The sequence below is a fragment of the Amaranthus tricolor genome, chromosome 13, assembly GCF_026212465.1.
Source record: "Amaranthus tricolor cultivar Red isolate AtriRed21 chromosome 13, ASM2621246v1, whole genome shotgun sequence".
Taxonomy (NCBI): Eukaryota; Viridiplantae; Streptophyta; class Magnoliopsida; order Caryophyllales; family Amaranthaceae; genus Amaranthus; species Amaranthus tricolor.
In genome coordinates, this window is record NC_080059.1 from 7,222,246 (window position 1) to 7,232,857 (window position 10,612).

At 31.4% G+C, this 10,612-nt stretch overlaps 1 protein-coding gene across 1 annotated transcript; it reads right to left on the reverse strand.

Moving 5' to 3' along the window:
• Positions 1–925: 925 nt before the first annotated feature.
• Positions 926–5,646, reverse strand: LOC130798208 (TORTIFOLIA1-like protein 3). Its single transcript, XM_057661098.1, has 5 exons — positions 4,432–5,646; positions 4,223–4,331; positions 2,859–3,400; positions 1,956–2,424; positions 926–1,426 (listed from the first exon to the last, which is right to left on the reverse strand). Exons 1-4 carry the CDS (start codon positions 5,230–5,232, stop codon positions 1,996–1,998), a joined length of 1,881 nt encoding a protein of 626 aa, XP_057517081.1. The 5' UTR covers positions 5,233–5,646; the 3' UTR covers positions 926–1,426; positions 1,956–1,995.
• Between the last annotated feature and the right edge of the window lie 4,966 nt (positions 5,647–10,612).

Consider the following 10,612-nt stretch of genomic DNA (forward strand, 5'->3'; position numbering starts at 1 on the left):
TCGAGTTAATATTTTAACCTTTAATATATCTCATTGTTCTTAATTAAAAATTATATTTTAAATAATAATAAAGAAAAAAAATTGTTATAAGTAGCATTTATTTGTAATCTTTATTTAAGTAAAATTACCAAAATACACTTTTACCCCTTATCAACTTCCACATAGGCTTCATAACTTTGTCAGTCCTAACTTTTTCTTAAAGTAACCTCACTAAAACCCTAACCCACTAACACAAACCTGCATGGGCCTTAACTCCCATGAGACCCACTACTCACCGTAAATACCTAAATACCCCACCAGTTAATTCTATAAATATTTCACAGTAAATTATTTTTAATCCTAAGCTTACATTTATTATTGTTACTCAGCCAAAATTTATAGCCAACTCTTATCGATATATCATATACACATATAATTTCTCATAATTCATCCTACAATTTGTTTGTATCATTCAATTTATAGCCAACTTTTATATCATTTAATTTTACAATTCCCCTTAACTAGATCAATAAATTAGTTTGTATTAAAAGTTTATTCTCAATAACAGAAAATTTATTCTATCAAATTTTTGTGTCTGAATTTATTTTATATTATTCTGATTTGAATTCAACAAAATTAATGTATACTCTTGTTATTTAGTCAATTCAACAAAATTAATGTATACTCTTGTTATTCAGTCGATTCAACAAAACGGCTACAATTACAAATACAATCTAGTGTTTTGATTCTGATTTATATCATAAAAATTTTACAAACTTTATTCTAATTTTTGCGATATATTTGTTTTTCGTATAATATTTGAAAATTTTATGATCCTGTTATTTTCTTTTTAAAAAAAAAATACTCCTATTGTTATTATTTGTTAGTTAAGAGACCAAGCAAAAACACAAGAAAAAATTGCAGTTACTGAATAATAACCTAGGGATTGTCAAATCACCAATTTCATTAATCACTCGTAAAATTTTCACAATATACACAAAACCTTAATAGATCGACTAAACTATCTTAAGATCTACATGGCTGAGAGATTTACATTGCTTCACTATATTAAAAAGAAGTTGTGTGATATAAATAAGCAAAAACTAAACACAACATCATACCACAATATCAAACTTCACTATATTAGTAGTGGGTAGTAGTTATGTATCAACTAATAAAATTAGTAAGCTAAGTAGAGAACAGCCTAGCCAACAAAAAAGAATCTTCTATATAAACACATTCCAAACATGGTATCGGATAAATGGCTTCTATGGTAGTTTAACTTTGCTTGGGAATTTCTCTTATGGCTTCTACGGATCTCAAGAGCCAGAAGACGCTAAAGTATTATAATCTAATCAGCTTAAATCAGCTATTCTTGTTTGGTATCAAGGGTGTCAATGACTATTGGCTTGAGTACTTCCGGAGTTGTCAGCCCATTTTAGCTCATCTGGTTAAGAAATAATAATAATAATAGCAAGAAATTGAATTAGGGTACATTTTAGCAGGTTCCCAACAAATGAGCAGAAGAACCAGAAGCAACATGAAGTATTGAATGAAGGAATAAATAAATATAACTCTAGTACCCATATTTATTGAACAATCACATGGAATGGAGCAGAGCCTAGCATGGATATTATCAGCCATTTGCCCACTAAACCAACCAGATAAAACATGCAAACTTGTCCCCAACTGGATCAGCATACCCATAGCCAAGATATTTCCATTAGTTCTAACTAAAATTGTGTTCTAAATTTGAATAATTTTTAACTTTTCTTTTTCGGATCTGTGAACAAAGGAAAATTTCTGAATCTTTCATGAGTGTTTAGCAAGGCTGCAAACCAAAAGTAATTTCAGGAAGATGGTGGCTTACATGCACTAAGGTTTAATATAATAAAAATTTAATAGCTTGACCATGGAGGCATCAACATAAGGACATTTAGAGATGTTGTCTACGGAAGCAGAGTACAAGAAATTACCTTTACGACCAATGGTCTATACTGATGTGCATCCAATATGTCAAGCAACATTATGTACGCTCCTCAATACTCTGCCGTTTGACGCTTCTGAAGATCCTGTAGAATCAACTTGGATCTCAGACAATGGATTCATGATAACTCCACCAGCACCTCGAAGTCTAAACCTCCTGTTTTCAAGTCCAACTGCATCACCAGGTCTCTTATCAGCTAAACTGCGCATAGCTGAAACTGAAGTCGTGCCTGATAAAGACAAATGTGAGGAAGAGCAACGGCCATCAGGTCTCCTCCAAAACTTGGAGCTTAAAAAGTCTGGACCAGGCAGCAAACAACATGAGCTCCTTGCAACAGCAGATGACATCCTTGCATTTGACAGAGCCAAGTCATAAGAAATTTCATCCAAGGACAGCTCTAAGCCATGGACACGTGCTTCAAGAGTGCGCATCCCATCCTGGGAGCTTCCAATGAATTTCTGATTGAAAATAGAACACCAATGTTAACGTAGGAATAATAATTTTAAGTATATGGTAGATTAAGGGAAGGGGTGGGGATGGCAAGAATCGAACCCGAGATTTTGCATGGAAACGTGGTACATGCTCCAAGTAAGATAAGATCCGATTCTCAACATAAGATGATAAGAATAATATTGTAATAAAAAAGAAATAAGATAATAACAATGTGTTAATGACACAAATACTGTGAAAACAACATTCTATTACCCCGTGCTTTTAAGTGACTCCCGCATAGGCTCTTATCTATGCCCCCCAGACTCTTATGCAGCGTTTGGGGAGTCCATACGCAGCCACAAAACAAACAGATTGATAAAGTTGAAGATTATTTTTCTAGAATATGCCTAAATAAAACGACTCCAAGTAAATAAGTAACAAAAGGTGATCCAAGAATTACCTGGAGGAGATCCATTAAGCTAGACTGTTGATTTTCTATTTGAACAAGCTGCTTACGGATTAAAGAAAGATCTTCAAAGTCTTTGTGGTGTCTACAAACATCTGCAGAGGCATTGCTGACAGAACCAGTAACTTCAGAGCCATCTTCAGGATACGGCACCACACGTGAACCAGGATATTTGCTAAAAAGACCTCGTTTATTTTCTTGCTTTGATCTGGCATCTGTCATTCGTGGAACATCTTCATCATCACCCATCAAATTTTCTGCATCCACTGAAGTTTCAGATGAACCATGAAGATGAGTAGTAGCAGCAGCATTTGAATCAGAAGACTTCTTGGCATACAACTCTGAGAAAGACAATGGGGTTGACCTTTTCCCTGTAACCTCAGGAGCAACTCTGTTTCTGGCGGTAGTTTTCAAAGCACTATCAGATGGGGATGATCTTACAAAAGGAACACGTTTTCGGCTTATCTGAGGAGTGTTAGAGTCAACAGCACTAGAAATCCTAGATCTGACAGGGAATCGTCCATCACTGGCATTTTCTGTAATAAAACCAATCACAATTCACAAGTCTCAGCCATCAGAAAGATGAAAGATACAAAGATGGAGAATGCTAATTTGGAGCATTCTAATTTGGAGCATCTAATGAAACAGAGAATAGAGTAGGAATCCATACAAAATAGTGAAAAGATACCAAGGCAGTCCAAAAGTAGAAATTTAAACAAATCAACAGAAATTTCCCTAAAGATATTTTTAGTTGTTCCCTCCAAAACTCCGGGATACCAAATATGAAAGATGCAGACTCTAGTTGATCAAAATACAACAACAATACCGCATTTTTCTCCGCCAACTAATAGTAAACTTTGTACAAAGAATCGAGCCATTATGACCCATGAAAGATGTCATGGGAATGTTCCATGATCCAGATGTTGGTAATTTACTAACTTGGTATCTAAAGCAGCAAAGAGAAGCATCTACATAGCAAAGCAAACAATCGAACATGACAATTCCAATTGACATTTCATCTAGCAATATACAAGATCATAAATATTAGCATAAAACCTAAACCCATCATAAATTAAACTCCTTAAACCCAACTTTACTTGAATCAACAATGGTTTGAAGGAATCTTGGATCATAAATCAACTTCAGCATTCATCAACATAATAGTCCAACAGTTCTATTCCACTTGCAATATCAAACAGGTAAAATATATCAATAAGCTCGGAAAAAGCATATGTAAATGTTTGTTACTCCAATTTCACAGTACTATGTTCAATTACAAATTTCCTTACCAATCAAAAAAAAATTTAATTTTATATTTCTAATTAAACAAAGAAAAACAGATAAAAGAGAAAATTTACCTCTAGAGGAATCATTAGATTGAGGAGGTGGTGATCCATCTTCAAGTTCATGAGGAATCATCTTCCAAACCTCCAACATCTCATTCATCGCTTCTCTAACCGCTTTCACCTGAAATATCACAATTCAAATATCAACATTGCACATTTATCTAAACAAACACAATCAATGGATACAGTTTGTTCATTTTTTTTTTTCAGTAAAATCCAACCTTATCAAATTTCCTGGATTCAATGATCTTCAAACTAGAAGCTTTCAGTTCAGATAAATTCTCTTTTTCCACACTAGCAATCTCTTTCAAAGCATCAGCAGCAGCTTTTCTAGCACTCCAATCATCACATTTCAAAAATTCAACCAAACAACAAACTAAATCCCTCAACAAATTACAATTCCCAATCTCACAAACCCTAATCGCACTTTTCACCAATACAATCAACCCTGCTTTCGCCTTAAACCCATCACATTTCAACAACCTCATCCATTTCGGTAAAACCTTCAAAATCAACGAAACATCCGGCGAAGGAGACGCCTCAATCGCAGAAGACAGACACATGGCAGCAGCTGATTGAGCAGATAACTCCTGCTCAGATGAGAGTGAATCGGAAAGTGGACGGAAAATTGAGGAGAGAGAATGGTTGACGTGGCGAGCGTACGAAGCAGTAGTCAACGCGGCGGAAGAACGGACGGCTGAGTCAGGATCACGAAGACGTCGAATGACGGCTGTGATGAGTTTCGGGAGGTGAGGAGAGAGAGAAACTCCATGAAAAGAAGAGAGAGAGGCGAGAAGCTTTAGACAAGCGACACGAACGGATGTACGGTCGGCGGAAGACGTGGAGGAGATAGAATTTATGAAGAGAGAGTAAGCGTCAGAAGTTAGCGTCGGGATTATAGATTCCAGTTCCGACATTGCTTGTGAAAGTGTATCCCTGTCTGAAAGTTTGGTCATGCACGTGAGTACACGGTGGCGGAGGTCACGTGATGCAGTCGCCGATGATTTTTGTTTTGGCGCCATTTACAAAACTGAGTAGGATAAATGGTTTTAATGTTTACAAAGGAGGTGGAAAGTGGTTAAACGGCGGCATTGGTAGTTTTCCGGTGAACGGAAGAGAGATAAAATGAAAGGTGGTTTTTGAGGTGTGAAATGAAGTTTAGAGGGGGCTTTTTAAACTGTAAAGGAAGGAAGTGGAGTTGTCAGTTGGAGTCATGTGAATTATGTGAAACGATGTCGTTTTTGTGTGTTTAGAATGAAAGTTGATTGCATGGTTTATGGTAGTGGGTAGTTATTGATTATGTGAGTCTTTGGTGAGACAGTTGGAGAAATTTTGGCTTTCTTTGGATTGTTTGCTTAACATTGTTGCAATTAGCTAAAAAGGGGTCAAATTAGTGACATACTCTTATTTACGTACTTCTTAGTACATTAGGTGGCCCTCCTATGTCCTAATCCATGTATTGTAAAAATATGATTTTACGATTTTATTCTCCCTTCATCCCGTTGAGATTGCAACATTTTCTCTTAAAAGTTCTCATAAATTTATATCAAAGTAATGTTGGAATCGCAATGAGATAAAGTCGTAGATTTTTTAAATCTTGGGTATCTGTTGCAATCATTCCTAAGAAATAGCTCTCAATATTGAAAATTGAAATTTTTATTCATATTAAAAAATAAGAGGATGAAAGAAATAATTTTTATTCACATTTTATTATATGCTAATATGCTAATTTACTCATTTTTATTTAATTTTCTTTTATTTAAATTGGAAATAACTACTTCATTTTTTTATCATGAAGTACTCCCTTTATTTTTATTTGTTCTTCTTAATTACTTTTTGCACAATTTTTAAAGTAAATTTTGAGTCTCAATATTTCTAAATACGCATCATAAAAAATTATTAAAAAAATGATTAAAAAGTATACATTAAGATGATTCTAACAAGAGTTCACATGGATATATTTTATCTTTTTATATATGTCTAAAATCCTTAATTAAATATATGTCTCCATAAAGTGGACTTTTCTAAGCGAGAAAAACATTAGAGAATAGAGGAAGTATAATCTAGACATATATAAAGCAAATAGTACACATGGTTGTCAATTCACATGTGTAAGAGGAGCTATACGACTTAGGGTTTATTTTTAAGATTTTAAGATTAAGATTGATATTAACTTCAATTGTTCCATGAAAATTTGAGGGTTCAATTTATCAAAATTTAAGTTTTAGGTACTTTTTTAGTATTTTTTTTATTAAGTTGTTCCATAAAATATTCAGATTAGATTAGGCCCTCTAATATATTTGATATGACCTTAGGTTACTGAAACTCCTAAACTACACAAAATGTATGAATTATTGAGATTTTTTTTTTGAATTATAGAGTAGGCCAAGAAAGATAAAAATCATATAAGATTCAATCTCATAACCCTACCTAAAAAAATGATATTTATTTTAATTGAGATAAAACTCGATTCTACATTAAGAATTTTAGAAACTTTTATTATTTCATGGTTCATAATATGATAAATTTTGATTCATGAATTCCACATAACCTACGTTTGACTTTATGATATAGGTAAGTTTGTACATAATAATAATAATAATAAGTTACTAATAAATAACATAACTTATTGCCTACAAAGTTACTAAACAATTATAATTTTCTCGGCTTTTGGCAACCCGTTATCCACAATAAATTTTTTCACCTAAAGAAAGAATTGACAGGAAATTAGAACCCACAAGAAAAAAGTTGGGGGAGCTAACAAAACAACCTATCATAAATTCACAAGGCACAAACTCTCAAACTTAAAGAGACTTGCATTTAATATTGTACATTTATAATTCGTTGGGGAGCCCATAAAAAGTTACCAAATATGATCACATGAATTGGAAGAGAAAGCAAAAACATTTTAAATATCTCATCAGAAGCTAAATTGAATTTTATTTGAGTTAAAGAGTAAATATTATTTTTTATATAAAAATTTTGGTTTGAATTTTTTTTCCTTCTCTTAACTTATCCTATAATCTGAAAAAATACTATGTCTTAAAAGTTTTAGGGTCGTGTTCTGATATTAAAATTAAATTTCTAATAATAAAATTACTATTATGTCATTTTACTTACTCTTTGTTCATATGTTTTTACTCACTTTTCATTTTCATCGTATGGTCATTTAATGTATAGTAGGAGCTAAAGAAAAGCGAAAAAATATTAGACCCTTCTAATTTTGAGACTCCTTTGCTAGTTGATATGCCCTACTTTGTACATAGGGATAGACGACATACTTGATAATAGTTTGTTTAGAGAATTATGGATTAGTGATCGAAGATTTTTCCTTCTACTTTTAAGACGTAAGTGTGATTTTTAACACTTATAGAAAGATCAATTCTTCCTTTATCTTAAATCTTATTTCATTATTAAAAAAGTACAATAATTTTTTTAGTTCAAAAAATAAGTATTCTCTACTTTAATTTCAAAAATGCTTCAATCGGTATCATCATCATATTTTGTTTTCAAGTCTCATTCACAAACGTATTCTCTATTTTTTTATTTTATATGGTGTAAATATTTATTTCATCTACTCATATTTTTTTTACATTACTAAATGTATAAAAGTTTTAAAAAGGTAACAAACCTAAAGTATGGCTAACTTAAATCATGGAAGGAGTAAAAGATTAAGAAGTGAAAGTTAAATGGGCAACTTCCATATATCGATGATGACAAATGACAATAAGTGGGGTTATTTCTCATAAAAGGGCAAAGATAGAACGAAAATGATGCTCCCAATTCAGGGAAATGAGGAAGTATTAAATGGGGATTGGCAATGGCATTGGGGTAGCTAAGAATGGGATGGTCCCTAAAGTAGAGGGAGTTTCAAAGATATCTCCCAAATGAAGCAACGTACTTTGGACATTTCATGTTGTAGATACGGCACCGTTTTAAGACCCTTGCTCCTCTCTCAATTGTCGGATCCATTTCATTGTTTTTTGTACTACACATTATGCATATTGTTGTGTCATGTGTATAAAAAAACTATCAATAACATATTTATATTTAATTTAGCGCTAAATAATATAGGAAAAATAAAAAAAATAAATTTTCAAATGAGAGTTTTATGATGAGATTATCATTATTGGGTTAACTTATGTATATTTAATGTGTTAAGTGATTATGATTATTTAGGAATATAGGCTAATCATGTGAGCTCGTCTCATGGTGAAACAGTCTCATACAAGACAATCTTGATAATCAATATAAGGGTTACTTAAATGGACATTAGGGACTTTTGATTTGGAATTATTCATTCAAGTATTTTATATGAACATTAGAAAATTTAATACAATTTCCTATATAATTGTATATACTTAAGGTCATAACATTTCTATTTATTTTTTAATTTTAACTTGTTAATGAGTTTTCAATAAGTAACTTCTTTCGCTCTATCCTATTGAACACAAATCATTACAAGCCTATATGATGAATATGAGAAACAAGTCAGTCATATAATGCAAACTTAAATGTATAAATAAAGTAAAATAAAAAAAATTAAATATTATATTGATATTGTCATTAAAAAATGGACTCATTACTCATTAGTGTGATGTAAGGGAATATATACTTAGAGGAAGGCTCTCTATCAGTTGATTAGCAAAAAAGAGAGAAAAACAAAGTAGAAGTGAAATGCAAGAAAAAAGGGCTAAAAGCCTAAAACAGTTCAATCAGAGTTAGATTAAGCGTGAATCTTGTTGGGTTAATTTCAATTGATTGACTGACTAAATCTAAAAAGACTTGTTAATTCTTTTTGTAAATGTGTTTAGTGGTGATTTATTCCTCATCATCATGCTTAATTAGTTCTACCTCCTATATCTTAGGTGTTCACACTTTTCCGGATTTCTCTCTTGACACTTTTCTTTTATCATTAAAAGAAAAAAAAAATAAAGCAATAGTAAGTGTGGATATTGTCTTAAATTAATTAGAGTATATACTCTCTTCGTTCAAAAATACTTATCATATAAAATTTAGTGATATTACTTATCTTTCACGCTTATTTTACTTGAGTATTATGGTTAATGTGTAAGAAGAAAAATGTAGTCAAATGTAATTTTAATCAACTAATCACACACTCTAATAATATCAAATTTTTATACTAACTTTATAGTTTAAGATATTAATGATTAAAATTACGCATTGAATTGCGTAAAAAGTAAAATATACATATAATGGAACGAAGAAAGTATCATTTTCTTTAAAGAGAAATCCAAATTTAATCATCACTAGTTCTTTCATTTTTTTCGGTTTATCCAGTAAGGCTGTAACCCAAAAATAGAAAAGTAAACGCAATTTCTCCTTGTTAAAGCCTTAAAGGTGTAGTAGTAGACCTTGGTTTCGGCTTCCATGATTAGTTATTTGTTAGTTGTTGGTTGACTAATTAATAATAAGTACTACTTTTATTTTTTGGTTATTTTTATTTGTCATTTTGAATTATTTTATTTACTTATACCCTATAAGTAATTTTTTTATTTATATCACAATATTAGATAAAATTAACCTTGTCTATTTTCATTTTAATTATTTTAATAATGTTTATGGTCTCCAGATATTTCCCATTTTATTTTAACATTTTTATATTACTTATGGTCCTCACGCATTTCCTACTAACTTTATAAAAATATTTTTTCAAATAGTTGTATCCCGTATTTTTTCTACTAACTTTCTTTAGTACTCCTATCTTTAATTTTAATGTTTACAGTTTTCATTTTACCCATCAAATTCATTATTCGATAAATAATCTATCCAAAATCAACTAAGTTTATTAACAGTGAATAATTTACCCACCATTTTAACTAAGTTTTATCCCTGTAATATAGCAGCTGGAATAAATCAAAAGTAGTTAAAACTAAGAGAGTTATTCATAATTATCTTAATAAGGTCTAATCAATTGAGTTGGAAATAAATCATGATTAATCAGTGATCAAAGACTAAGTACACTTGTTAAACCATCAGTTTTCAGAAACTTAAAAATAATAAAAAGAGTTAATGTCAAATTAGGTCCTAATCTCCTATCCAACAACCCTAGCTAACTTCCTCGTTAATTGTCAAGTTACAAATTTGATACTTCTACAACAATGACAATTTTAACTATGGAGGTGTTTGCCAAACAAGCAACTAATAAATAGTAGCTAATTATATTAACTGATTTTGACCAGCTGTTTTAAAACAAGATTTTTAACTCGCTGCTATGAGTAGTTTTTGCAAAAACAACTTATTCATAACAATAAGATGTTTCAACTGTTTATTCAGGAGGTTTATTGTCACGTTGTTGTTTTCGCTTTTGCTTGACCTATTCCTTTTACTAGTGCTCTTCAACTGATGAGTGGGATTAGCAAGAGGAAGAGTACAAAGGCC

Excerpts from the sequence above, each read along its gene's own strand:
- LOC130798208 (XM_057661098.1), bottom strand. The coding sequence starts at position 5,232 with ATGGCGCCAAAACAAAAATCATCGGCGACTGCATCACGTGACCTCCGC. Across the intron at positions 4,332-4,431 it reads AATCCAGGAAATTTGATAAG|GTGAAAGCGGTTAGAGAAGC; the intron begins GTTGGATTTTAC and ends GTGATATTTCAG. Across the intron at positions 2,425-2,858 it reads GCTTAATGGATCTCCTCCAG|AAATTCATTGGAAGCTCCCA; the intron begins GTAATTCTTGGA and ends ATTTTCAATCAG.